The 27,873-nt window shown below is 62.5% G+C and overlaps 4 protein-coding genes across 4 annotated transcripts; 1 reads left to right on the forward strand and 3 right to left on the reverse strand.

The window, feature by feature from the left end:
* Positions 1 to 7: 7 nt before the first annotated feature.
* Positions 8 to 16,784, reverse strand: CHLRE_09g399912v5 (uncharacterized protein). The gene is made up of 39 exons (XM_043065959.1): positions 16,639 to 16,784; positions 16,341 to 16,421; positions 15,917 to 16,004; positions 15,571 to 15,585; positions 15,266 to 15,308; positions 14,943 to 15,037; positions 14,268 to 14,669; positions 13,947 to 14,072; positions 13,565 to 13,681; positions 12,770 to 13,342; positions 12,392 to 12,483; positions 12,241 to 12,295; positions 11,453 to 12,040; positions 10,994 to 11,080; positions 10,734 to 10,775; positions 10,413 to 10,490; positions 10,010 to 10,122; positions 9,802 to 9,865; positions 9,111 to 9,215; positions 8,784 to 8,896; positions 8,284 to 8,389; positions 7,954 to 7,997; positions 7,749 to 7,806; positions 7,549 to 7,605; positions 7,251 to 7,290; positions 6,991 to 7,036; positions 6,752 to 6,830; positions 6,327 to 6,377; positions 6,037 to 6,135; positions 5,657 to 5,827; positions 5,244 to 5,345; positions 4,856 to 4,888; positions 3,495 to 3,652; positions 3,235 to 3,322; positions 2,946 to 3,066; positions 2,594 to 2,700; positions 2,313 to 2,413; positions 2,029 to 2,107; positions 8 to 1,623 (listed from the first exon to the last, which is right to left on the reverse strand). Exons 1-39 carry the CDS (start codon positions 16,683 to 16,685, stop codon positions 1,441 to 1,443), a joined length of 4,647 nt encoding a protein of 1,548 aa, XP_042920827.1. The 5' UTR covers positions 16,686 to 16,784; the 3' UTR covers positions 8 to 1,440.
* A 164-nt stretch (positions 16,785 to 16,948) lies between these two features.
* Positions 16,949 to 22,874, reverse strand: CHLRE_09g399914v5 (uncharacterized protein). The gene is made up of 7 exons (XM_043065960.1): positions 22,578 to 22,874; positions 21,163 to 22,386; positions 20,590 to 20,804; positions 20,318 to 20,444; positions 19,871 to 19,950; positions 18,925 to 19,105; positions 16,949 to 18,586 (listed from the first exon to the last, which is right to left on the reverse strand). The coding sequence occupies exons 1-7, from the start codon at positions 22,761 to 22,763 to the stop codon at positions 18,467 to 18,469; spliced, it is 2,133 nt and encodes a 710-aa protein (XP_042920828.1). The 5' UTR covers positions 22,764 to 22,874; the 3' UTR covers positions 16,949 to 18,466.
* Positions 22,875 to 23,004: 130 nt separating this feature from the next.
* CHLRE_09g399915v5 (uncharacterized protein) lies at positions 23,005 to 25,188 on the forward strand. Its single transcript, XM_043065961.1, has 3 exons — positions 23,005 to 23,346; positions 23,700 to 23,802; positions 23,981 to 25,188. Exons 1-3 carry the CDS (start codon positions 23,223 to 23,225, stop codon positions 24,066 to 24,068), a joined length of 315 nt encoding a protein of 104 aa, XP_042920829.1. The 5' UTR covers positions 23,005 to 23,222; the 3' UTR covers positions 24,069 to 25,188.
* Positions 25,189 to 25,253: 65 nt separating this feature from the next.
* CHLRE_09g399916v5 (uncharacterized protein) lies at positions 25,254 to 27,724 on the reverse strand. The gene is made up of 2 exons (XM_043065962.1): positions 26,731 to 27,724; positions 25,254 to 26,068 (listed from the first exon to the last, which is right to left on the reverse strand). The coding sequence occupies exons 1-2, from the start codon at positions 27,339 to 27,341 to the stop codon at positions 25,669 to 25,671; spliced, it is 1,011 nt and encodes a 336-aa protein (XP_042920830.1). The 5' UTR covers positions 27,342 to 27,724; the 3' UTR covers positions 25,254 to 25,668.
* Positions 27,725 to 27,873: the final 149 nt, after the last annotated feature.

The raw sequence follows: 27,873 nt of genomic DNA on the forward strand, positions 1-27,873 counted from the left end.
ATGCGGCCACCGCAGCATATTACAGTGCCCTGTGCATGCCCCCATGGTGCGTATGAGGGCCATCTGTGGCTCTCGCCAACGCGGCGTCCCCACACGCCGAAGCAATGTGCCTAGGACAGACGACCACCCAGGGAGTCGGGCGGCTACAACAGGATACAACATATTACAGTGCCCTCCACGGGTGCGACATGCCTCCACGGTATTAGGGCCATATGTGGCTCTCACCAACGCCGGCTAGCGCTAAGACAGGATCAACCTACCTAGCTCGTCACATCAACGGACCCAGGCCGGACGGCGTGGCCGGACGGCTGGGGAGGACCAACGAGCATCATAGCTTGTCGTATCACACTTATATACTGCACAGCGCCGCACCTTGTCGCAATCAACCCCGCGCTCACTTCCATGCAGCACATACTTTTGCCTTTTGGGGCGGGTGCATTACACATACAGATGGGCGGCGCGGCCCGGAGGCGTCCACTGTACCGTACCGTACGTACATGGAGCATATATGGGAGTATGGGACCCGGTGAACTGCCACAGGCCACGAGCCACATCGCCGTATCAGGGCCTCATTGGATTAGTAGGACACAGGGACATCTGCGCTTCGCAATCCGGCCACCCCGTCGCCATGGGAAATAGCACGAGCGGACCAGCCTGCTTGCCAGCCTGCCGTGTGCAGCACAATATGTACGGGAACGCCGCAGCCAGACACACACCAAGGCTGTTCTCTGGGTCTAAGCGTGCATGCCAGCTGTCACACACAGAAATCACAGCACAGTGCATAGCAACTGAATACTCTGGAGTCGGAAAGCGCAGCCCAACCAACCAACCAACCAACCCAACCCAACAAACTGAGCATTGCTCATTATTCAACAGCGCGTCTCAGGGACGTGTCAGGGTTGCGTTTCGTGGGATCTTTGGAAAGCGCCCGGTCAGAAAGTAAGTATGGGTTCCACACGAGCGCCACACTATATATCTAGCACAATTGCCAGCAGGCAGCAAGGCAACACGTCGTGCCACGGCGCACTGCCGTGCACTGCCGCCATGTGCGCCGTCCGTGAAATCGCCAGCCCATTACCGTATCATCCTGCTTTCTTCAGAAACGCTAAGTCCATTAGCAAAGTTAAGAGAAAGGAGATAATATCGAAATTTGAACCTTCGCCGTCCTTGATGTATGCATAGTGTTCAGGCCGCCTTCCGCGGTGCACCAAGCGTCACCGCAGTAGCAGCAGCTGCTGCCGCGATCGGCGGCTCTAGCGAAACATGGTATAAAGAATACGGTAGTTGTGTCGTCGCCTTCTCACCCTGCTGCTCACACCTGGCGTACGAGCACACGGCTGCACCCACTCACTCCCGGCGCCCTGCCGTTCGTGTGCGTGTGCCGCCCACCCAATCACCTCCAGTCCTCCTGCCCGTGCCCCCGCGCCCGCCCTTACGCCCTCACTTGCGCCGAGCCGCCTGCGACTGCGACCTTGCGACCGGCACGGGCGCCAGCTCCCCATCGCGCAGGCCGCCGGCGCTGTCGCGCTCCCCCAGACTGGACGTTTCGTCTTCGTCTCCGCCGCCGCCGCCCTCGCCCAGCTCGCGGTCCAGCCCGACCAGGCGCGGGTCGTTGTCGAAGATCTGCGTACGTCACATGTGTGTGTGTGTGTGTGTGTGTGTGTGTGTGTGTGTGTGTGTGTGTGTGTGTGTGTGTGTGTGTGTGTGTGTGTGTGTGTATTGTGTGTGATTATGTACGGTACCGCGTGTGATTGTGTGTATGATTGCGTGTGTGTATGTGTTTGCGGCGTATGTGTACACGGTGTGTGTAAGGCAAGTGTACTGTGTGAACGATACGCTTGCGTGTGATGCGTACTGCGTGCTGTGAGCTGCAAATACACACACGCTGCACCGAGCCAGCCAGCCTGAGGCCGTCCCTCGCTTCCCTGCCCGTGTCTGCAACCCCCCTCCCCTCCCCAGTTACACGCCAAGTAAGCCGTGCACCACCCCTCCAGTCCCTCCCACACCGCCGCCGCCTCTGTCGCGCACCGTAAGGTCCTCGGGCATGTGCGGCGCCTCCGGCCCGTCCTCCGTACTTCCCTTGAGCTTGGAAGCCTTCACGCCGCGCCTGTAAGCCGCGCGTGTGAGCCACACGCAAGGCGGCGGCTCAGGTGCTACATGCCGAGGTGCGCGTCCGAGTGGCGGCTGAGGGGCCTTCCAGCCTTGCGCTAGACGGCTGGAAGGGAACCTGGTTAGCCTTCTCTTCAGCCCGCGCGCACGCCCGCCCAACCACCCACTTACCCACATTCACACGCACATCCATCCACCCATACCTGTAGAGTTTGTACTCGCTCACAAACTGGTTGAGCGGCGGCAGCAGCAGCTGAACCACCCGGGCCAGCTTCTCCACCTCCTCAATCTGCTCCAGTGCCATCTGAGGAGGGAGGGAGGCGATGAGGGCCGTGGGGTGGCGGTGGGGTGGAGGTTGCAGGCATGACTATTACTGCAAATGACGGCATGTGTGGTCGTGTGTGTGTGTGTGGCCGCGTTAGGGTGATGCGCCCCCCCCCACACACACACGCAGACGCCGTCATTTCCCTGTTGACACACGCACCGTGAAGCCGGGGTTGCGGTACATGTCGGCGATCTCCTTCTTCTCCGCGCTGTTGAGCGCAAAGCCGTCGCCGCGCAGGGACTCCTTGAGCAGCAGCTCCGCCGGGCCTGTGGCGGGAGCCCGCGAGGTGAGGTGGCGGCGAGGGGAGGTGAGGTGACAGGGGTGGGGTGGCGATGCTGATAAGTGCATCCGACCGCTGATTGAATGTAACGGCGAGTCTCAAGCGGCACTCTTAACCGCTACATCACCGGCATGCATCAGACCGCACAGCAGGATCCACAACAGCATCCACAACCACAACCACAACAGAAGCTCACAACCGCTAACAGAACGCCACGACGCTCCGCCGCACCGGGGGTGAGCGGCACGAAGAACTCCTCCCGCTTGGGCAGCTCCTCTGCGTCGGCCTTCTCCGCCTCGATGCAGGCCTCCTCGTAGCGCCGCCGCTGCGCCTCCTTGGCCTTCTTGCGCTCCTGTGGGGAGGGTGTGGGGGTTGGTGGTGAGCCTGGACATGTTGGGATTGGGCATAATACAGAGCGCCATACACACATACACACACTGACACACACACACACACTGACACACGCAGTCTTCCTCTGCCTCCCCCCCGATCTGCACTCCCCCGCACGCACCCCGCCCACCTCTCGGGCCGCCGCCAGCAGCTGCTCGCGGCGCTGGTCCGCCTCCAGCATGTCCATCTCAGCCGCGTCGTGCAGCGCAGTCACCGACCTGCGCAAGTTGTGTATGTGTGTGTAGGTTCTTGTGCGTGTGTGTCTGTGTGTGTGTAAAAAACAACGTTCTGCCCCTTACACAAAGTACACATGCCCTGTTGATCAACACCCAGGCTTGCCCCTTCACCAACTATGCATGCCCACCACCTTACCCACACCACGTTACTCACCAAGGCCGGCTGTATAAGCTGAGTGTAGCCATGTGGCTGATGACGGCGGCGGCGATGATGGGCAGCAGGAAGAACACCCACTTGAACTTCTTGATCGCGAGCAGGCCAAACATGGTCAGCAGCATGATGTACAGCCCCACCATAATCTGGTTGTAAACCTGTGGTGGTGTTGATCGATGGAGAATCAAGGGTTACGAGCGAGTTGCGCGCGGGGTGTGTGCGTAATGCAAGTGCGCGTGCGCATGCTGCGTGAGCTTTCGCACATACGCAACAATGGCGGCGCAGCTCGTTCCTCCTTCCTCCGCCCCCCTGCTGCGTTCTAACCTCTGCGCCGCTCCCGCCGGGCCCAACGACTGGGCAGGGCTGCACCCCGCGTCTGCACCTCGCACGTCGCCTTCGTCTTTATTTGAAACCTACTGGAGATGTTCTCACTCCTCAACGTTACAAGCAACAAAGCAAACAGCAAGCCGGTGCTGAAAACCCGAAACCCCAAGTTCACTTTGACCTAGTGGCCGTTAGGCGTCTCTCAGTTGCCTCCCACCGGCATTTCACGGGCCGTAGCCTATCTATTTCCAGCAACTTGTCGCAAGCGGCTGTAGGGGTAGCCCAGTCCGCGGCTGCCCTTAAACGGCCGGCTAGTGTTGCGCTGCCAGCACCCTTAGCCAGCACTCGAAAATTCTCTGGCGCTGCAGCGAGCACTGGCGCTAGCGGCAATGGCGCGGGCGGTGCCCCCCCGCCTCCATCGGGCGCTCGCCCGGGTGCGTCGCAAGTGTTGCCCCGGCGCGCACTGGAGAACCAACGCCCTATGTTTGCTTCAGGTGGGCCAGGCACGGAGCCGGAGGGTCTAGATGACAACACCTGGGAGTTTGAAGGGACATCGAGCCGCGGCACGGCGTCACCCGAACCCTCAGTTATGCGGGGTCGTTTACGCGAGAAGTTCAGTTTCTGGAAGTCGCGTTGCCGCTCGCGCACCGTGCTTCAGTGGATCGCGGTGGGTTTCCCTCTACTCTGGCTCGCGGCATTCCCGAATGGACCAGCCAGCGTTTTTCAGCGAAATCACCCATCCGCTCTCAACCAGCAAGTAGGCACTTCAGCCATAAAAGCAAAAACACGGCAGAACAGTACTGTAAGATAGAAAGAGACAAACGGCAGATGCTGCTACCAGCAGCAGCTGCGCTACTTAGAGGCGCAATAGCGCCTCGTACGGCACTCCGTGCCATACCACTTAATCGTCGTGAGAACCTGCCTTCTCCGACGCTCATACTTCGCTCCGGAGAAGTCAACATAAAACAAACAACCTCCCCCCCTACCGTGCGCACGCGCACACACACACGCACACACATGCACACACACGCACGCACCGTCTTCCACATGCGGCCGGCGCTCTCGTAGGGCTGTGAACGACACAAGCAGCAGCAGGATGGGGCGGGAGTTGAGGGGGGGGGGGTTGAAATGCCCGATCCCCACAAAATAGCTCCCAACACAATAGGTCCCGGGGTTCAAGACACGTGTGGGTCGTAGGGCACAGGGCGCACTTTCTAAGGGCGTATTCCGAGGAATGCACCGAGACGTTCTCCCCCCACCTCCAGGAGAACACGGCCACCCACACACTGTCGACCCCCGGGTGCACCTCCTAGACACAAGCTGACTGGGAAGGGTGAAGGCAGCCCCACCCCACCCCACCCCTGGACGGCTGCCCGCCCCCTTAACCCCCCGCAAAAGCCTTCACACACATCCACACAAACCCACCTGGCGGTACACGTAGATGAAGTTGTACCGCTCGCCCACACTCGCCACAATGAAGTACGCGAGGGCGGCGGGGCACACGATCGGGTTCATGCAGCAAAACACCTGCGGCGGCGGCGGCGGTGGTGGTGGTGGTGGGCCAGCATGTACGTTATTAGCAGAGTGCAGGCGCTGTGAGGGACAGGGCACCTGGCTTCGTGGGCGGCGGGGGTTGCACGCGGCGGTTCCATGCATGATTATTTTTAGACGAGATGATGTTGGCAGGTTGTTGTGGTGGGGGGCGGGCATGCGGACTGGTTGCGGAGGATTCCAAGCACGGCAGGCGCCGCACACAGCAGCAGCACGCGTTGACCAGGCAAGCGCCTGGCAAGCAGACCAACACCGGACCAGACCAGCACCAGACCAGGCCAACTCACCAGACCCAGCAGCATGGCCATGGTGTGGTCCGGCACCAGGATGCCGTACCGCGCGCTCTGGTTCATCCACATGCGCTCGCGGGCGCGAGGAGATCCAGCGAATTTGGACAGGATCCAGAAAATGATGAAGCCGGGAAGCCGCACGAAGGCGATGGATTTGGCGCCCAGGCCCTGCAGGGGGCGTGCGGACATAAAAGGAACAATAAAGGAAGGGCTGGAGGCGGATGGCGCCAAGGTGGGAACTCGCAAAACCTAGGCATGTGGCTTTTCCACCCGACTGAGCATTACGGACAGCACTACTCGTGCTCATCATGTGCTCAAGCTTGACTGCGAATGGTTAACTTCTTCTACCCTCCATTGGACAAGATGCGGTAACTCACGTTGATGAAGAGGTAGGTGATGAAGAAGGTTGCGGTCATGGGAATGGATTTGCCCAGAGTGGAGATGACCGAGGCGGGGTCCTCTACCCACTGCTTCAGCTGCGGAGGCGGAGTGATTGCGGCGGCAGCAGCGGCAGGGCGGTAGTTGAGGGCGCGGGGCAGGCGAGACAAGTGAAGGCGGTCGAGGCGCGGCGACGCGTGCGGGCACGGCTGGCGGGCTGCTGCCCGCCCCTGCGCCGCCACCCCTCGCCGCCTGCAGTCGGCTGCTAGACACATGCCGGCACACGCACCTGGTTGAAGAAGGAGCCGGCGATGATGCATCCGAAGAACACCACAATGACCTGCGGGGCGTGCGTGGATTGGGGTTTGGGAGGGCGTTTGCAAGAATGCATTCCAATCTGGAGTTGGAACGCGCACGAGGGCGCACGGGCCGCACACGTGTGCACTGTGCGCGTGTGCGTGCGCGCATGTGCGGGTGCCGCCATCAGCAACGTCTTGTGTTGAGCACTGCACGAACCCCAACCCCCAGGCAACAGGCCCGCCCCCCTGAGCGCACTTGCTGTGCGTGGCTCCCGCCCAGCATAAGCTAGAACCGCAACCCATACCCACGGGAAGGTGTGTATCGCACTCACAGGCACGCAGGCAAAATACTGGACTCCGGTAAATGTGCGGCGAATGTATGTGTTGATCCGACAGCGCGATCCCATCACCCCACCTGGAACAGGAAGAACCGGCTGACGACGCCAAAGTCGATCTCCGACATGGACGTGGCGCCCGACATGAGCGCCATGGCCCTGTGTGTGTGCGTGTGTGTGTGTACTTAGATGGGTACATCGTGTGTGTTATAAAGAGGAAGAGGAAGAGGGTGGGTGGCAGCAGTGGAGGGGCAAGGCACGCGAGCGCTCCAGTTGTGCCCCTGGCCACGGCCCAGTCGGCCGCCGCGCACTCACGCACCACAGGATGTGCGGCACAATGGCCATGAAGATCTTCAGGACCAGGCCTGTGTTGGTTGTTGGTTACAATGCACTGCATTTGATAGAGGTTTAGTTGGAGGCGGTTGAAATGTAGGGTTTCAAGAATCGGCAGTACGCCAGAGGCGGTACGACTTGCCCCCTCTGGTCCACCCATGCATACACACACACGCACACATGCACACACACACACACACACACACACACACACACACACACACACACACACACACACACACGCACCGGGTATGATGGCCTGCAGCAGTTGGCTGATGACCGGCGCCTGCGGGTGTGGGTTGGTGATGTGGGTTGTGTGTTGTGAGCGCAAATGAGTCCAATCAAACGTGCCGCGGGGAGCGTGCGTGTGTGGGGCGGCCACGCCGCAAAAGAAGACGCACGGAGTAATGTGTACACGTGTGCCGCACAGTGCTGCTGTGCAGGCGACATGCCCACACATAAGTACGGTACGTCACCCACCCCAGCACATCTCACCCCACCCCACTGCCCCCCACCCCGCTGTAACCCCAGCCAGCCCTCCTACCGTGACAATGTCTCCGAGCACCGGCACGGACGCCAGCTTGGGCACCTCGATCAGCGCCTACACGGAGGTAGAGAGGTTAATACAAGGCGGGGGCTTGTGTGTTATGCGCATATACGTGTAAGACGCACATGTAACATCGCACGCAAGAGGCACATGTGACATGTACGGACCCAAATAAATACACATCGCAAACAACGGACCTGGATGGCGGAGATGGGGATCATGAAGAACAGCGCCATGAGCCAAAACAGGATCCACCTGCGGCGGCCAGAGGCTTTCAATTAGTAATGGCTGCGTGTGAGAGTAGTACGACATGCCCGCGTGAGTGCCTTGCACGCAAACATGCAGCCCTCTGCCTCCCTGCCTCTATCTGCATCTCTCCCTCCGCCTCGGTGTCGGACTCACAGGATGTAGAGGCGGCCGCTGCGCACGGGGTGCGTCATGGGCAGCTGCGAGGGCGGGCGGGCGGGGGGTTACATTCATGCTTAATTAAGGAAAGGGGGGCGTTGGATGCGCGCGGGCGAGTGGCAGAGGGTGGAGTGGGCGGCGGTGGGCCAGGGCACCGCTGACATCAGGAGCGAGCAACCCCCATGACCCCACGCATGACCCCAGGCCCCGCCGTCCTTCCGCCGGACTTCAAACACCCTCCTCCTCCCCTATACTTGACCTGCACAAGCTGGCTGGTACCGCAGTCTACAAAGCAAAACAAGCCTCGGGTTGCTAACAGCCACTCACGTTGCGCCACACCACCTCGTTGGGCGCGGGTGCGCCGCTGATACGCCACACGGTCTCGTCGTGTGCGTGCAGCGAGTTGGAGGCCACGCCCTGGGCCATGCGCGTGCTGCATGGGGTGTGAGCGTGCGTGTGTGCGTGTGTTGGGAGCACAGGAGTACATTCATCATTAAGTAGGAAGTTGAGGGGGGGTTGAGGTTGGGGGTCCGTGCGGTAGGGGATAGGGCCGCACACGGGCAGGCGGGCAGCCGGGGGGGGGCCAGGGATGGATTGCGAAGGGGCAGAGCGGCGGGAACGGGGAGAAAGGAGCGGGGTCAGCCAGGTCCTGCACGTGCGGACTGCGGGCGCCGACCGGCCCTTTCGATCTGCCTGCCCACACACACACACGCACACTGACGCAACCATACATCCGGACAACTTGCAGGGAGCCAGCCCCCTTGTCACGGACCCTGACCCGCTGCCTCCCAGCCCTTCCCGCGCTGCCAGCACGCCCCCTCGCTCACTTGAAGGTGACGAAGGCGCTGGGCGCCAGCTTGCGACCCGCCACCGCCTGCTCCGTGCGGATGCGCTCCCGCAGGTACTTGAGCTTGGCAAGCCAGTACGTCACCGCGTCCACCTGCGTGTGCGCGTGCGGGTGCCCGTGTGTGCATGGGTTGATTGCATGCAATCAGCTTGCGTGCACGCAGGAACACGTACACGCACACATGCGCACACACGCACATGCGCACACGCACACGCGCGCACGCCAGCAGGCGCGCATACCCAAGGACCCTTCCCCTCCCCCTGTATGTCCCCACCCCACCCCGCCCCGACCCGACCCTCAGTGTCACCTTGACAGTCATCTTCTTGTCGGCGATGGCCGCCACCGCCGCCACCGCCGCCGCCTCACGAGCCGGCAGCGCCTCACGGTCCTTGCCGAGCTGGTCCAGCCGGATCTGTGTGTGTGCACGTGTGTATGTGTGTTAAAGAGCACAAGGAAAACGTTGCGCAAAGACAGTGTATGCGATGCAGCAAAGCGACGGTTTACGGATGTTACCCGAAGTTACCTCGCATACCTGCTGCGGTGAGCCGCCGGTCTTACCAACCGGAAATCGCGCAACCCCCGCTACTCTAACCTCGAGGGGGGATTAGTGTCCACACGCTCTCAAGGGTGCAAACCCATGCATGTGCTCACGGTACCGTGAGGCCCAGGCACTCCTACGATGCCTAGCTCCGCGTCGCTACTCCTGGCCGCTATGTCCAAGCTCCCGCCCAATCCTCGATGAAATTCTCACCTACGAGCGAATAAGAAAACAACAGAGCACAGGGCGGCAGCAGGGGAGTGCACGCATGTGTACACGCGTGTTTGTTCGTGTCCGTGTGTGTCCGTCCGCTCAACCCCAGCAGCAGCCTCGGAACCCGACCCACGACACCCCCAGCTCCAACATGGCTGCACACGTGGCGACCGCCCCCTCCCTCCCTCGCCGTACCTCTCCCCGCCGCCGCCCCCTCGCATGTTACCATACACACATACACACACACCGTTAGTCGGGCCTTGTCCCGCGGGTCCTCCTCAGCCGTCACGTCCTCATCCAGCGCGTGCCACCTGCGCGTGTGGGTGGGAGTGCGGGGGTGGGTGGGTTACGCTCATGTTTGTTTAAGAAGTGAAGGGGGGAGGGGGCGCGCACACACACACACACACACACACACACACACACACACACACACACACACACACGCACACACGCACCTGCGCACCAGCTCCTCCGCCTCGAACGCGAACTGCGCCCGCAGCACGCGGGTCATCTCCAGCCGCACCCGCGGCCACACGCCCTCGCCCTGCAGCTTGGGCCAGATGCGCACCTGCATGTAAACACACACACACACACACACACACACACACGTGCGCGTGTTTGTTTGTGTGTGTGTGTGTGTGTGTGTGTGCATTCGTGCAGGTGTGTTGGAAAGCACAAGGGAAACACGCAGAAACGCAGGACCATGCTCGCCACGCGGTGAGCGTTTGTGCCCGGTGAAACAAGGCAGTGCGGTGTGCACGGGGGGTAACGTTTCAAGATTATATGCCTCGGAGTTCACACACACACACACACACACACACACACACACACGCACACACGTGAATGGTTAACCCCCACCTCGGCCACCGGCAGTGCCTTGCGCAGCTTGAGTCGCAGCTTGGCCATGTCCAGGTAGTCCTCCAGCGACTGCATCACCTGCAGGGTGCGAGGGGGATTTGATGCGTGTGTATGTGTGTGACTACGGTTTCCACGGTTATTCTGCCAGATTAGAGCGAGCACAAGGGCAGGAGTGATGCAAAGCGTTGAGGTGGATGGGAGTTGGGCTTAGAGTTTGGGGGTGGCCATTCCCAATACGGTACCATGACACGCGAAGGCATGACACCCTCCCGGCGCCGCTCTGCCTGACATACACACACACGCACACCCACCACCACCCACCTGGTTGTACTCCTCTACCAGCGGCTCAAGCGCACTCGTGTCCTGTTTGTGTGTGTGAGAGAGTGTGTGTCTGTGTGTGTCTGTGCGTGAGCGTCTGTGTGCCATTAGTACACATACACATACATACACCATTCAAAACAACAAGCACACACACACACACACACACACACACAAACACACACACACACACACACACACACACACACACACACACACATACCGTCAGTCGGGCCCACCGCATCAGCGCCGCATCACCGCACCTGGATCATGTTGACTGCGGCGATGTTGTAGGGCTGGTACACCAGCGCGAACTCCCGCGCCACCATCTGCTGCGGCGTCAGGCCCGACTGGGGAGGGAGGTGTGTGCGGGGAGGACGGAGGCAGTCAAAGCCAAACCTTAAACAAATCGAGACCCAGGTGAAGGTGGCGTTCCATGCCCAAGCCCGACGTACGAGTGCGGAGGTCCCATCACAACCAGGAAGCCCCGGGTCGCGACCGCCGCAACCGCTGCTGCAGTCGACCCAGTCGGCCCAGGGCCCTTCACACTCACACAGCCGCGGCCCTCCACGCCGCCACACCCCATCCATACCAAACCCAAAGCGCCACACCCTCTGCGCGCCTTTTGTCTGGCCTCCAATGAGAGAAAACCCTACACCAGCGCCCTCAACCCCTGCCCCCGACCTTAACCCAGCCCAGCCCATACCCAGTCAAACACCCACCTGCAGCTTCGACCTGGCCTGGTAAATTGGGTCCATGGTGACTGCGCCCACCGGGCCCTGCGGCTGACCCACGACGTCCTCCTCCTCGTCCTCATCATCACTGCCGTTGTCGCCGTCACGGTCCGGAGCCCCTCCGCCGCCAGGAGCCACCGCCACAGCCACAGCCGCCTTGCCGCCGCCGCCGCCGCCGTCGCCCCCTCCCACAGCCGCCGCCGCGCCCTTCACCGACTGCTGCTGCTGCTGCTGCTGCTGCTGCAGCTGCTTCGCGGAAGTCTGGGCCTTCAGCTGCGCTGACGGCGTCTGTGAGGCGGCCTTGCCCGCGCCCGCCGCGCTCTTCGCCTCCCCCTCCTGCTCGTCATCATCCTCCTCGATCAGCACACCCGCCACCTCAAAAGTCCGGCGCCGCCTGCTGCTGCCGGTCCCCTGCAGCTGCTGCTGCTGAGGGCTGTTGCTGCTGCTGTCGCGCATCGATTTGGTCGCTGCTACGTTTGACGCGTCCTTGCTCTTTGCCTCCTTGTTGAGTCCTTCTTCAATGTTCTCCACAGCCGCCTCCGCCACCGTCCCCACCGCCTTCGCCGCCACCCGCACCTGACGCAGGAGAGCAGCAGGCACACATGACTCACAGGTACACCAACTGCGACATCAGCCCACTCTCTTGTATCGCCCCGTCCACAACCCACCACTGCACCCACGCCCACACCCGCATTCTCACGCATGCTCGAGTACAGTACCGTCTCCTGTTGACCAACGCGCGCGCGTTGTGTTTCCCCCAACCCCCATGGACACACCTTCTTGCCGGTCTCGGTGATCTCGTTGCGGGCCTTCATCGTCTTCACGTCATACCTGCGTGGGTGTGAAGTAATCAGATGAATAGACCCGGCGCCGGCGCCTGACCGGAGGGTGCCGTATGTACGAGCCGCCGGGAAACGCCCCCCCCACCTGAATCGCTTGAGCGCGCGGCGGTCGGGTTTGAGCACACGCGTGTCGACGCCGTACCCCGGAGGCAGCCACGTGGGCTCGGGCTCCTCGCGCTGCGGATGCAGTTCAAAAGAGTGACAGCCGCGGGCTGTGAGCATGCATGGATTGTGTGCAGGTGTGCACACGTGGCATCTGTGACAGTTTCATTCGGCTTACATTTCCTCCCCGCGCCGCCGCCCCCGCCCCCCCCCCGTGCAGGTCCCCCCTGCCTCTGCCCGTACCACAGACTCCCCCCTTTGCGTTGCAGCTCTGGCGGCGCCTCCCGCCACCGCTTCACCGCTTTGTCTCCCCCCTCCCTCCTTTCCCCTCCCCTCCAGCCTCCCCCCCCAGCCCCCCCACCTCCAGATCTGCCAGCAGCTGCTCGGCGGTGCGGCCGGTGCGCGGCGCCTCCAGCTGGCCGCCGGTGCTGGCGAAGGCAGGATCGATCGAGGGATCCTCCAATCTGTATTTCATGCACTCGTCCAAATCCTCGCCTAACATCTTTAGCCGAAACGCCAGCCCCGCGCCCTCGGGGCCAGGGCCGGGGGCCTTGCCGCCCTCCGGTCCATCGCCACCGCCGCCCGCAACAGAGCCCGCGCCCGTCTTGGCGGCTTGCTTCATGCTGGGGGCCTTGGCGGGTGTGGCGGTGGCGGCAGCAGGGTGGATGGGTTTGAGCTCCTTGAAATTCACGTCTTGGCTGCTGATGCCGCTGCTGCCGCCCGAACTGCTGTCGTAGTCAAGGGGCAGCGAGTGGTTGATGCTCGCGGTCTTCTTGAGGGCGCCCTTGGGTGGCGGCGGCGGCGGCGGCGGCGGCGGCGGCGCATCGGCGCCGAGCTGCTTGCGGCTGGTGGCGGCGGAGGCGACGGCGGGGGTAGTAGGCGGCATGAGGAAGCGCTTGCGGTACTCCTCCGCACGCAGGGCCTTGCCCACCGCCTGTGTGTGTGTGTGTGTGTGTGTGTGTGTGTGTGTGTGTGTGTGTGTGTGTGTGTGTGTGTGTGTGTGTGTGTGGAGAGGGGAACATACAGCGTGTGACACGTGTATCCTATAGCTTTCATGGGATTCGTGCAAGCAACCCCGCCTTCCCCAACCCCCTCAATTCCCTTACCCCCAACTACACACACACACACACACACACACACGCATCCTGCCGCTCACCTCGTTGACGTAGGGCACGTCGGTGACCAGCACGGTGTGACTGGGGCCGCCGCGTTTGGCGTTGCCCAGGAAAAGCAGCCGCAGGTACACCGACTGCAGGTTGTAGGTGCGCAGGCGCTGGCCGGGGCGGGGCAGGAGGGGGAGAGGAGAGGAGAGGGGACAAGGGAAGAGAGGGAGGGGGAATGAGTTTTTGTCCACGCCCAACGACTAGGCCCAGGCGTGACACTACTTGCATACGGGGACAGGAGGGTGCGACCCTGCGCCTGCAACTGATCGCCGCTGAGACGCCACGCCCACAGCCCCCACCCACAGCCCTCACCCACAGCCCCCACCCACAGCCCTCACCCACAGCCCTCACCCACAGGCCACAGCCCCCACCCACCCACAGCACGAAGATGGCGCTGATGTAGACGGCGACCATGTGGCACCACATCACCTCATCGCCCGGTGACACGTTGGACAGCGAGTAGCGGTCGAAGTTGGTGAACTTGAACTGCTGGCCGTTGACCTGCGCACGGTGCGTGTGAGATTGTGTGTGTGTGTGCGTTTGCGTGTGTGTTTGAAATATATTAGGGATAGCCGTCCATGAAAACACGGGAGTGGGGGAATAAAGCACCAAGGGGTTGGGGCCTTGGGGGGCTGGTGCGTGCATCCACCGGCAGCCCGCCACCAACCGGTAACTTCACAATAAATTCCAACCCACCGTCACGGACGTGTCGGAGTTGGGCGAGGTGAGCGCCACCAGCAAGACCTCCTCGTTGGTCTGGTTGAAAACCGTGCCGTTTGGTATGGTCCGGGCACCAGTCGCCAGGAGCGAGGGCGAGCTCACGCTCAGCACGGTCTGGCGCAAGAACATGTACGTCACGACGCCGGTGTCGACATTTGTGCCCGTGAAGTTTGCCGTACCGTTACCGGCGATCACGTAGTTGTACGTCTGGTTCAGCAACAGGTCGGTTGAGGTACCGTTGAAGGTGATGCGGGCGTTGGTGTACGAGTGGGTCTCGAGCGTGCTGGATCCGGCCGAGATGGGGTACGACACCGTTAGGTCCCTGGCAAAGATGGTGGTGTTGGCGGTGACGGTTGTGTTGCCGTTCAATGCTTCCTCCTGTGGGCGCGGGGAGAGCGGGAGAGGGGTTGTCGCAGGGGTTCCAAATGGTGGAGGTGTAGGAGGGTGGTCGGGCGCAGGAACGGCAAACAGGCGAGACAGAGCAGGTGAAGCTCCTTGCGCGTCTGGCCTCGGCCGCCGCATGTATGACACGCACACACACACACACACACACACACACACACACACACACACACACACACACACACACACACACACACACACACACACACACACACATACACACACATACACACGCACGCACGCACGCACCTGGGCCAGCAGCCGGGCGATCTCGCTGCCGGTCATGTTGGGCGGCAGGGTGAGCGGGATGCACACCAGCGTCAGCACGAAAAACACCTCCATGCCTGCATGCGTGGTGCGTGTGTGGGAGGGCGTGTGGAAGAGGGAGAGGGAGAGGGAGTTGGATGGAGTGTTAGGGAAACAATAACGCACGAGAGAAAGTGAATGTGCGTGTGCAGGGCACGGTACGGCGTGTTTCAGAGGACACCCCCATCCGCCCCGGGACTGCCGGCTGAGGCTGCAGGCCCAAGCCGTCCTCAGCTGCAGCACTCACGAAACCAAACCACACTCACCGAACCATACCACACGGAGGTACATGGCCGCATCCAGACCAACCTGCACACGGCGCGTGGTGTGCGTAATCCACCCCGTGTGTTTGTGGCGGCCCTTTGCCGTGACCGCTGCCCAGTTCCATTCGCGGATGATGGCCCTGTCGTCATTCCCTTATTCACCCCTCCCGCCGCGCCACCGGGCATCCCGCCTTGTCCCTAGGCCCACCACAGTACGTGCGCGTCAACCGCGCGACCAGCCAACCACCCTACCACCAGCAGCCCACGAGCCAACCATACCAGCCATTGGAACTACACAAGCGACCCACCTCATCAATAATGTCCTGTTGGCATTGGGGATATCGGCATCGAGAAAGTTGCGGTCGGGGGTAAAGGGGAGATGTCATGCAGTGCACGCAGGTGCTTTCTGCAGTCGGCTTCCGAACCTCACCCACCCATGCACTATCCCCGCGGCACACATCGCATGTGCTTCCCCCGGGCCGCTCTGCTCGCCATGACGCACGCGGCAAACAAGCACAGCACGCCGTGCGATGCTGCCTCCATCTCGCGTGGCCCCCTCGAAGCCTCTCCCCTGCGGCCTTAATACTGACGGGCATGCCTGCAACAACACAAGCGCACGCACACACCGCGACACTCTCAGTTCTGCACACCTACCTCCTCCTTGTACAGCATCACCGGCTTTATCCAGCCCATCAGGACTGTGCTGAGCCGCTTGGGTTTTATGTCCACATCTTTGGCGTATCTGCGGCACGGCGTTACGGTATTGCCGGCAGCAGCAGCGGGGTGGTGGCGGCGGCGGCGGTGGCGGCAGTGTTCTAGAGTGCCCACAACGCATGGAGCGACTTGTCGCCGCACTGCCGATGTCCCCTCTCCCCCCCCACAAACGTCCCTTGGCAAAAGCCCCACTGAAATGGTGAAGGTCCGTACGCGCCGTAGGACCGTAGGATAGAAGCCAGAACTCCAAAACCTATTTCAGCACTGCGCTATCAATAATTATTAGCGTTTTTCCGGCGCTGTGAAGTTGACCCGCCGCAAACCGCCGCTGCCATCCATTTGCGACAACACATCCGCAACATACCTTCTGGGGCCAAAGAAGCGCTTGGCCCACGGACGCAAGCGCATAAAGGTGAAGAGCGCGAAGCATCCCAAGCACACACACCTGAGGGGTTTAAACCGTGCGTGCAGACAGGCGAAGACCGTATGGGAAAATGCGAGAATCGCCTCGGTCCGAGGCCAGAAATCATTGAGAGGACGCCCAAATTACAAATACAATATGCAGACATGCGACGTCGTGCATTGCCGATGTTTCCGACACTGGTTGTGGCCCCTGAACCCTGAACTGCCTTTTTCCCCCGGCTCCAGCTCCAGCGCCTTACAAATTAATTATAAAGGAGGTCAGAACCGCTGCCGAGTCCGCCGCCATGGCTTCAAGCTAGCCTAGAGAGCGGCCTCGCCTATTTGCCAGCGAGTTCAGTGCGGTTGGTTGCGACTGGGGTTGCGACTTTATCACAGCGGTGTCAGGTTCATCCTTTTCAGCATCGATTATCAGAAGCACAGATGCCGGTGTGTCGCGTGTCAAATTACGGTACCGATTGACCTCCGTGCGACGTGCGTCGTTTCATCGACGTGTCGCTCCAGGCCCCAGTGCTGCACTCTGACTGGGAGTGTCCATGCAGTGTGAACTAGAAAGTAAACTTTTATACGCATGCAACGTTTCTAGCGGTAACATGCGCCCGCTCGGCTTTGAGTGTTTCCCTACTCCGACACGTCCGACATAGGACTCAGTCGAGTCCCAAGAACCCCTGTCCGAGAACACCTTTTTGGCTCTCCCCCCCCCTTTCCTCCTCCTCCTCCTCCTCCCCTTCCTCCACGGCTATCAATAGCACCTTCAATCCGATACTACAGCCCCCTTGCCGTAAGTAGTGTCAAGTCGCATAACTTGTGGACCCGCTGTGGCTTCGGCCACATTTGCGTTGTCTGCCGTTTGGTTGTCCGAGCCATCACCACACTGCACAGCAACTTCCAGCAAGCTGCGGCACGCTTACCGGTTGTCTACGGCACGTACTTGCAATCCGTCATGACGCCAAGGCACCCAAGAGAGCTGCCAAACCACCAGCCTCAGACTTGTCAGTTCATCCCAAGCAGGTGCGTACAACTGTACAAGTGCACCCAAATCTCAACCCAGATCAACAAGGAGGTGGCTGCCTTAGGGAGGCAGGAAAAGGGCTGAGCCCTCCCCTCCCGGGTCGTTATCAACCCAGCCACCTTGACGCGGGCGCCTACTAAGCACACGCCTCTATGTTGGGGGCCTTTGGCATCCCCGCAAATCCGGACGTGGCCGGTTGGGTGGGGTGCAAAGTCCATATTAGTCCACCCCACCACCACGTCCGTGTCGTGTGCGTCATTCAGACCTCATGTTCAACGCACGCCAATTCATTTCATGCCTTCTCTACCGCTGCCCTCTCAGTCCCTACTGCCTGTGACCCAAATCAACAAGGAGGTGGCTGCCTTATACTAGTCATACTGCGCAAAGCCATGGCTTGCTTTTCGGGCAACCTCGCGAAAGTCAATTGTCCATGGACGTGCGAAGGCACTCAAACCCAAATCAAATATTCAAAGGCGACTACTTCACTCCCACCTGACTCATCTACCTCCATCTCACGCTGCTCCTCCTCCTCCTCCCCCGGCTGCTCCTCCTCCTCCCCCGGCTGCTGCTGCTACACACAGCCTGAGGCCGTCCCAGCAGTTGCCGACGCTCCCAACCCGCCCCTGTGGCGGTTACGGACGGCGCGAGCGCTGGAGGAGGATGGTGGTCCACGGCTGCGAGTGGCCTACGTACTTCATCCCTGTATCACCGCAGCCTCAGGTCCGAGTCGTGCCTGCATGGTGTCGATGGAGCCGGCGGCACTGCCTGTCCACGTGTGGTGGCGGGACCGCTGTGTACTCAAACCGTCAGCGGTAAACGGTACGGTAACTCGGTAAGCGATCAACGGTCAGGCGAGCCTATTGAGCGTGCACCCTTAACGCATTTCTTTGCGCCTGCGACACCGGCCTGCGCCTGCTGGTGCTGCTGGTGCTCCTGCTGCTTCTGCTGCTGCTACCGCTGCTGCGCCTGCTGCTGCTGCGCCTGCTGCTACTCCCACTGCTGCTGCTGCTGCCACTGCTGCGCCTGTTGCTGGTGCTGCTGCTTCTGATACTACTGAACTACTTTGCACAGGGCCGCGGCTTGGAATGGCGGAAGGTTATGGACACGCGGCGCTCGTCCAGCAGGTCGGCGGGCCAGATGCCGTGGCTGTAGCTGTAGCGTGCGGCCTTGGACATAATCTGGGGGCGGGGGGAGAAGGGTTGGAGGGGTTTACATTGATGATTGATTGGGACGTGAAATCGTACTAGGCACAGTGATACAGCAGGCGTGCCGTTACACATGGGGAGGGGGATGGAGGTTGGAGGAGGCTGGAGGAGCGGGCGGGCAGTCGGCACCAATTCCACATGAACCGAGACCCAGAAGCCGGAGAAGGGGATAAGGGGCGCAGGTCTGAATGGTTGGGGGCCTTTGCGTGGCGAACAAGGGGCGGGTCCAGTGGGAGTACGGGGCGGGGTGGGGTTGCGCCATGACCGTACACGGCCGTTCACACGCGTCCTGCCCCTTCCTTCCCACCCACCTGCAGGCTCCGACGTGGCAGCCGGATCCGGAATTCGTCAGCACCGCCTCCTCCTGCTGCTCCTGCTACGCCTCCTCCACCGCCTCCGCCTCCTGACCCCGACTGCGGCGCCAGTCGAGCCAGTGTCATGACGCAGTCCCCTGCCAGACTGAGGTTCACAATCACCTCACCACTCAGGATCCTGTGTCAAGGCGTGTGGCGTGCCGTGATGTGTTGCATGGCGTGTTGCCTTGCGACAGCAGGAGATTAGCACTGAATGTGCCCCCACCTGTCCTTGCCTGCTGCCCTTTCCGGACAATGGTCCCCCCCTGCACTGCTTCATTCTTGCTTCTGGCGTCATGGGAACGGTCATCCAAACGCTCGCCCCCAGTCGTTGGGTAGCGAGGGAGCCGCTCGGTGGCCCGCGCCCTACCTGCTCCCCATTCCTCGCCTTCGCCCTTGAACATCCTGCGCCCCTTCTCGTCCCGGCCTACATAACTTCCTGCGCCCTTCCCTGCCTTCTCTGTGTCACTTGAGCTCGCGCGGGTTCCCACCGACAATGTTACTCTGGCCTGCTCTCTACTGCTTGCATTCCGCCGCTCACGTCCGCTGCCGGACCGTGTTGCTGGTGCTGGTGCCGTGTGCGGTTCCGGCACCACGGCACCACGGCACCAGCAACCGCGTTGCTGGTGCCGTGCTGGCCTCCAATGCTTCAGGAGAGTATTATGTATTCGCATTATGTCTAGTCAGCGGGCTGGGTGCGCTTGCTGGGACCCGTGCGTGGCGCGCCCGAGCGACAAGGTGTCCGGCTGGCGCCCGCTGGCGCCCGTCTCGCTGCAACTACCCTGCCCGAGCTCACCCAGACGACCTACGGCGAACGTACGAATCCAGTGTGCAGCCCAGCACACTTTGGCTTTCATGGCTTTGGGTTTGGTTCTTGCAGCCCCCGCGCCGGCCGCCCTCCCACCTGTCGTCGGCGTGTGGCTTGAGCCAGGAGCCGTGCGACCGCCGGTAGTCAATGGCGTTCGCCTCGTTGGGCGAGAAGTCCTGTGGGTGGGCGCACAGGTGGGACAGGCAGCCTCACACGCAAGTGAGGCCGTGAGTGCGTCTGCACATGTGGTGAGGAGGAGTCCACTTGCGAGTGCGGATGTCGGGCAGCAAAAGACAGCGCACCCACACGGCTAGCTGGACAAGCTGACTGCGTATCCATACAATCTTCAGGCCGGCACCTGTGCCCCTGTGCCGCGGCGCACACCCCGGTACCAGAAGGAAGCGGGGGGAGGGCGCCTCAGGCCTCAGGCCTCGGGCGCAACGGCCCTTTTGCCAAGCCTTGCTCGCGCTTGCCTCTCACGGCTTCCCCGCCTCACCCTTCCACGCCTCCCCACCCGCCCCACCCCATTCCCGCCCGCCCCACCTTTAGCGGGCCACCCACCGCCGCCCGCATGCGCCTCGCCAGCGCCAGCAGCAGCGGCGGCAGCGGGTGGGCGGCGGGCGCCACACCGCGGCGGTGGTAGTCGGGCTGCACGCCCCAGCGCTTGTTCCTGAGCGGGCCGGAGGCCAGAGATACTGCAGTGAGCTCCAGGTGCGGCGGACATGGCCGAATCGCGGATTGGGGGATTCGGAGCTCCGGACAAACGAGCACACATCTGCGCCCACGCCCATGCCCACGCCCACGCCCACGCCCACCTGCTCCGCTGCACGGTGGCCAGCGCGTGTGCGCCGCCCCACGCCTCCGCCCCCTGGGCCCCCTGCAGCCCCTGGTCGAGCCGGGGCCAGGCGGGCGGCAGCCAGGGCGGCTGTGCGGGGTGGGGCGTGTCGCACAGGCCCAACAGCGCCTCCTCCTCCTCTGCACTCACAAAGTCCAACACCAGCGCCTGGCCCTGTAGCCGGGGGTGCGGCACCTGCGGGCACGCGGGCCAGAGTGCGCGCGTGTGGCCAGCGGAGGGGGCAGGGTGTTGCCCATGTGTGCTTGAGACAAAGCCGAAATTAATTCAAGTCGGGGGCTGTGCAAGGGCGAAGGCGCGCCGAGGGCATGCGGTGCACCGGGCAAAGACTATGAGTGTACCGGGGTGTACCAGCCCTCTGGGGGCCCAGGGGTCCAGGGGTCCATAGGCATGGGCAGTGAACTCCTGACAGGAGGTGACTGGTGCACTGGTGCCGCATAATGCTGCCTTTTCCTTATCAAAATTTTAATCGAAGAAATTTCCTAGAAAAACTGACCGCGCCAGAACCGGTACTACCATTTTTTGCCCTGCTCACCACACGCATTAATGGCGGCGCGTCACCCGCGGGCAGTGGCGGCGGCACCCGCTGCCGGCCACACAGCGCCCCGCCTGCCGCCTCCACCCCTCCCGCCTCCTCCTCCTCCACTCCGTTCCCGGGCTCGGCATTTTCGTCTGCACCCAGTCCCAAACCCCCAGCAGCACCGCCGCCGCCACCGCCAGCGCCGCTGCCGTTGCGGCTGCCGCTGGACGGCCGTTGCCGTCGCGCCTGAAAGAAAGCGTGCACGGGCGGCTGTGGCGGCGCGGGCGGCTGGTTCGTGGGCTGTGGAGGTGTGGGCGGCTGAGCCAGGGGAAGTGGGGAAGTCCTCCGACCTGAGCCCGCCGCCGGACCCTGGCCCTGGCCCTGGTCCTTGGGGGGAGCCTGGTGAGGCGCGGGCTGCCACGCGCCAGCGGCGCCGCGAGCAGCCGCGTGCATTTCCTCGCCTGTCTTTGACTCCTGAGGCCCACCGCAGGCTGCACGCGCGGCACTTGGCGCCGACGCCCGTGGCGCTGCTTCTGCTGCTTCAGCCGGTACTGTTGTTGCCCTTCTCGCTCCGTCCACGTCAGGCATGCGCTCGGTCCCACCGGGCCGGCCAGGCTGAGCCGCCGCCACTGTTGCTGCTGCCGCTTGCGCTGCTGCCGCTTGCGCTGCTGCCGCCCTCACTGCTTCTGCTACTGCCGTTCCCTCCGCCGACACCTCCTCCACCAGCATAACATCGCCATCCTCTTGGCTGGTGACAATTTCTGTTATGCGCTCCACAGTGCCCTTGCTACCATTATCATCATTGTCATAATCATAATGATAGACACTGCAAATATCTGCAGCTGCCAATGTAGCCGGTGCGGGGCCGGCTACAGCCGGTGCCGCCGCTGCAGCCGCTGCGGCCGCTTCAGCTTCCGTTGGCCGAGGCCGTTCCCGCGGTGCGGAATGGCCCACAGCGCTGCTGCCCAGGCACCGGCTTTTTGTCCCCACAGCCATGCCGATTGGACAAACCGACGGCGCTCCAGCCTCTTTCCCTGCTGCCGCTGCCCGGGACGCTGATACCGCCGCTATGTCTGCTGCCGGCCCAGCCACAGATGCTGCAGCTGCCCCTGCTGCCGCCGCCCCTGCCGTCCCCGCTCTGACAGCCGCCGCAGCCCTTGCAGCCCCCGTGTCAACCGGTAGCGGGCCGCCGCACTGCCCCGGGGAGTCCAGGTGGTGGTTGATGAGGGAGAGGGGCACCTAGGGCGCAGCAGGAAGGCACGTGTTGGAACGGGGGCAGAGAGTGACAGGTGCGGGCGGACTCCCGGCGAGTGTGCTGTGTGACCCTGTCACAGATCCGTTCACCGTGCTGATCATGGCTCGAGCTTCTCTGTCTCTAGACCCCTCCCCCCCCCAGGGCCAGGCGTCTGGGGAGAAGTACGCTGCCGCACCTTGACACCACACACGGGGCAAGCAGTGTATGCGCTCCCGCCATCGCCGCGGTAGGGCTGGCCCCTCGCTGCGCCTGCAGGTCCCCCAGAGGTCGCCTGCTTCTTCTTTTCGCCATTGAAGAAGTCCAATCGAAGGCGCTGCTGGCCGGCGGGGAGGGCTGCTGCTGAGGCGGGTCGCTTAGACATATGTCGTTGCCGCGAACCCCAAACTCGGCCCCGTGTGGCGAAGTCTTCACATCCTAAATTAGGTCTTCCAAGTATGTGCAGTAAGCGGACGACGCAAAATTTGAGCTTGGGCCTGACCCTGCAGGCTGCGAGAAGCGGTGTTGCACCATCTGCAGGCAGCCCCGCACGCGCCTCTTTCTAAGCCCTGTTTCGTGCGTCCCCCTCGATACTCTATTCATTTGACACCTTAGAAAGTTAATTACTTCAAGCGACAGCTTCCTCGCTTCACCTCTGCACCAACTGCTCAACGCGTGTGCTTGCGCGGACTAACATATTACTGCATTACCGCTTGTGATAGCGTAAGCCAACTCCGTATTCATCGTTGCCTAGTCGCGCAGCCAAGTCAACACCGGAAACAAAGGCCAGCTTCCGCCAAAGCCGTCCCCGTCGCCGCGGGCCGCGTCGAGCAGACTTTTCGAAATGGGCACAAGCTCTAGCAAGTCGAGTCGAAGGTCCTCGGAGCAGGCTCGTTACCCCACCATCCCGACCGGCACGCCGGCTGTTGGGGGTTTCGCGCAGTTCCAGACCCTACGCTCAAGTTCAGGTACGCCGCAGAAATGCATGGCCTGAGCCCCGAAGAATATGCCCGCGGCGACGTTGGGCTTGTCGCGCCGGACCATTTGTGTGCACGGGCATGGAATTCCTGCCCAGCAGAAGCGTTGGGCGTGCGCGCGCGTGCGTGTTGGTCGGTGTTATCAGCTTTCATCGCGTCATGGGAGGAGTAAAGGCAGATCTGGCACAGGCACGGGCACAGGCACGGGCTGCCCCTGCCACACTTTTCCACCCCTGCGCCACACCTTATTGCCCTGCACCCGTCCCACACACCCCTGACGCTCACGGCCACCACACCCCACCGAACCAAAGCAAATCCCACACATGCTCCTCACACATGCATAGGGCCATCGCCGACCACTACGCCTCTCTGGAGCAGGTTCAGGAGGACCTGCGCAAGAACGGGCTGGAGAGCTCGAACCTCATTGTGGCAGTGGACTTCACGAAGGTGCGGCGCACACCCCGGTACCAGAAGGAATCGGGGGGAGGGCGCCTCAGGCCTCAGGCCTCGGGCGCAACGGCCCTTTTGCCAAGCCTTGCTCGCGCTTGCCTCTCACGGCTTCCCCGCCTCACCCTTCCACGCCTCCCCACCCGCCCCACCCCATTCCCGCCCGCCCCACCTTTAGCGGGCCACCCACCGCCGCCCGCATGCGCCTCGCCAGCGGCAGCGGCGGCAGCGGGTGGGCGGCGGGCGCCACACCGCGGCGGTGGTAGTCGGGCTGCACGCCCCAGCGCTTGTTCCTGAGCGGGCCGGAGGCCAGAGATACTGCAGTGAGCTCCTGGTGCGGCGGACATGGCCGAATCGCGGATTGGGGGATTCGGAGCTCCGGACAAACGAGCACACATCTGCGCCCACGCCCATGCCCACGCCCACGCCCACGCCCACCTGCTCCGCTGCACGGTGGCCAGCGCGTGTGCGCCGCCCCACGCCTCCGCCCCCTGGGCCCCCTGCAGCCCCTGGTCGAGCCGGGGCCAGGCGGGCGGCAGCCAGGGCGGCTGTGCGGGGTGGGGCGTGTCGCACAGGCCCAACAGCGCCTCCTCCTCCTCTGCACTCACAAAGTCCAACACCAGCGCCTGGCCCTGTAGCCGGGGGTGCGGCACCTGCGGGCACGCGGGCAGAGTGCGCGCGTGTGGCCAGCGGAGGGGGCAGGGTGTTGCCCATGTGTGTTTGAGACAAAGCCGAAATTAATTCAAGTCGGGGGCTGTGCAAGGGCGAAGGCGCGCCGAGGGCATGCGGTGCACCGGGCAAAGACTATGAGTGTACCGGGGTGTACCAGCCCTCTGGGGGCCCAGGGGTCCAGGGGTCCATAGGCATGGGCAGTGAACTCCTGACAGGAGTGACTGGTGCACTGGTGCCGCATAATGCTGCTGACGCGTGCGGCCCTGACCTCCACTCCTGCCGCCAAACCCACGCCCTGAAAAATGGTAGTTTACCGGTTCTGGCGCAGTCAGTTTTTCTAGGAAATTTCTTCGATTAAAATTTTGATAAGGAAAAGGACGGATTTGGGCCCCCGACCTGTGCCCTCGTAGCCTCCCGGTTGGCCCCTCAGCCGACTAATGATTCCCACACGACTCGATCCCTGTAGTGCCAAGTTTGGGGCTTACAACGTGGGACGTCTGAGTCCGGGGCACTTCTGGTACGTGCCGGCAGAGTCTCTTGAAATGCGTAAATGCGAATGCAGATGGTAGTCTCTGTCTGTCTGTCCGACTCTGGGGCGTTACACCTGGCGTAACTGCCTGGGGCACAGCTCTGGCGCTGTGTGCAGCAATCTGTGCTGTTAGTGAGGGTTCTGAGTGTGTCCTCAACATCGGGTTTCTGTAACTGTACACGAGTCTCCCGACAAGCTGGCACCTGCGCTGGCGTCGGGCATGGTAGGGTCGGGTGGAGCCTCCGGCGGCGACACCGACTATTTACATGGCCTTGCCTTCCAAACCCGGTAGTTCTCACTACCTCCATACACAACGGTGTTCCAGCACCACAATCCCCGAAAAGGACGGATTTGGGCCCCCGACCTGACTCCGTTTGGCTCCCGATTGGCCCCTCGGCCGACTATTGATTCCTACTGGGCTGACTGGGAACCCAGCCCCCTCCTCCCACTTGGTCTCGGACCCACACCGTTCGCTTCCGACTTGGGATCCCAAACGACTGCGAACTCCTAGTTGGATAGACCGCCGAGACGGAGCCGCTGTAAAATGCTGGGAATCATCGGGGATAACTCAGGGATAACTCCGGGAACACTCCGGGAAAACTCGTGAGAAACCCGACTGGGAAGCAAGCGGGTGCGTTACATATTTACTCGGTCATCGTGTCCCCCTAAATCTGGGGTAGCGGCAGCTCATCGTCGTCCTGGCTGCCCGCCGCCGACTGCCCCTTCTGGTTGATGCGCGCCACCAGTGCGCGCACCCTGTCCCCGGTCTGCTGCTCCTGCTGACCCGAGCCCCCGGCCGCATCCTCAGCCGCCCCGCCAGCCGCCTGCTCCTCCTCCTTCTCCTCCTCCTCCTCATCGCCCTCACACCCCAACGGAGGCAGCGCCGGCTCCTCCACTGCCTGGCTCTTAAAGTTAGCGCACTTCGCGAGCTGCCTGTGCTGATGCTGGTTGGCATCGCGCTTGGCCTCCGCCGCGTCCTCAAAGGCCTCATACGAGCGCTTGCTGCTCTCACTGTTGCCCACAGCCTGCAGTGCAGCCGCCCGGCTCACCCGCACTCCACCCAGCCTGTATTCACCACCGTTGCACCCCGCCGAACCCCCAACTGACTCGTGTACGGCACCCCCACCCCCCTCAGCCGTACAGGAGTTGACTTGGGATTTGGCAGTTGCGCGAGTGTGAGCAGGTAGTTGTACTCTTGTACAGTTGCCCGGCTCGGAAGCTACCTGACCGTATGTAGTGACGCACACGGGCGCTTGGCGCTAGTCGGCAGGCGCGTGAGTGGGAATGAGCAGTTGAGCGCGCACGCGTGTGGGAAGCCGCGGCAGGGCACGGTAGAGCACGGCGGAGGCTGACGGTTGGCGCGCCGCGTCAGTGGGAGTGCATAGTCGTGCGCGTGCCGTTTGGGAAGCTGCGTGTGTGAGCTGCGTGTGAACTCAGAGAGACGCATGGGGCTGACCTGGTTGCCATGAGCTGCCTCTGAGCGCACACGGTTTCACACGGTTGACAGTTGGGCACCAGCGCGGGCGGGATTCGCTGGAGTGCATGAGAGTCGCTGGTGTGCACGCACGGGCGGGGCGCAGGGGAACTCGGCGGAAACACGGCGGCAGCATTCCGTTACAAAGAACCAGCACATTACTGCGACATGCTCATGGGCTCAGCGCTGCTGCCAGCGCCGCCAGCGGGCGGCTCAGAATCCACACGCAGCTCCCCGCCCTCCCCGCCCTGACCTGAACCGCCAGCGCCTAGCCCCAGCCCTGCATCGATGCGCGACACAACCTGCCGCACGCGACCTGTGCTGCCGCCAGGCGCACGGAGGCGGCTGCGGAGGCGGCACGCACGGAGGTGGCTGCTGCAGTGCCTGCACTAAAGGGGCGGGCAGCGCCAGCGCGGGCGGCGGCGGCAGCTCCACGCGCTCATCGCCGTCTCCCAGACCCTCCTCATCACCGCCGTCCGCCGGCGACGGCAGCGGCGGCAGCAGCCCCAGGTCGCCCAGGGGGTCGCTGAGCGACAGCAGCGGCTGGCTGGAGAGGTCCACCGGCGGCAGCTGCGTTTGAGCGGTGACACGGCGCTGCTTCTCCGCGCTCTCCTCCAGCTCCGCACGCGCGCGCTTGGCCGCCTCGCTGGTGCGCGCCTCCTCCAGCGCGGTCGCCTTCTTGCGCATGACATCCGCAACGAGCGCCTCCATTTCCTGCTTCTTCTTGGAGGCCTGCTCGAGGAAATAGTCCTTTTGGGACTTCTGCAGACCAGGCACGGCGATGTCATTATAGTTCTGCAGCGTCTCCGCGTCCGGCTCCTCGCCGCGAGGATTAAGGAAGTTCACCGGTGCACCGGGGAGCATGCTCCGAATTGATGCCGGTGACCGTGTGACCTCATGATCCGCACGCCTATTCGCTCCAAACTCGCACAGTACATTATGGAGACATGTATTAAGCCATCGCCGTTCTTAAACCCGCGAAATCCGGCCGGGCGCGCACAATCCCCACCCAACAGCAGCCGCTGGCCCCGCTGCATGGGCCCACTCGCTGCAGACCGCCTTCCTGGCCTCCCTAAATATAAGTATGTTGCCGCCCATGCGTGCATAACGTGTGCCAAATTGCAGGCCAAGATGCTTTCTTGGGGCGAAGAATCATGGGTTGCACGCGTGTGTCCTGTACTGCCGTACAATTCCCCCCGGCCCATGATCCGAGCCAATGCTCGTGTCCCCAGCCGAGCTGATTTGACTTGTAGAAGGCTATGACATTGCAGCACCTATATGCATTTGTTGGGGCGTGATCGGAGCAGTTGAACGACCAGAGCACGAAATAACCTGCACCTGTACGGCAGATGGTCAAACCCATGCTCTGACCCCCAAACCGCCCCTCCTGCCTCGC

Source organism: Chlamydomonas reinhardtii, chromosome 9 (assembly GCF_000002595.2).
Source record: "Chlamydomonas reinhardtii strain CC-503 cw92 mt+ chromosome 9, whole genome shotgun sequence".
Classification (NCBI taxonomy): domain Eukaryota; kingdom Viridiplantae; phylum Chlorophyta; class Chlorophyceae; order Chlamydomonadales; family Chlamydomonadaceae; genus Chlamydomonas; species Chlamydomonas reinhardtii.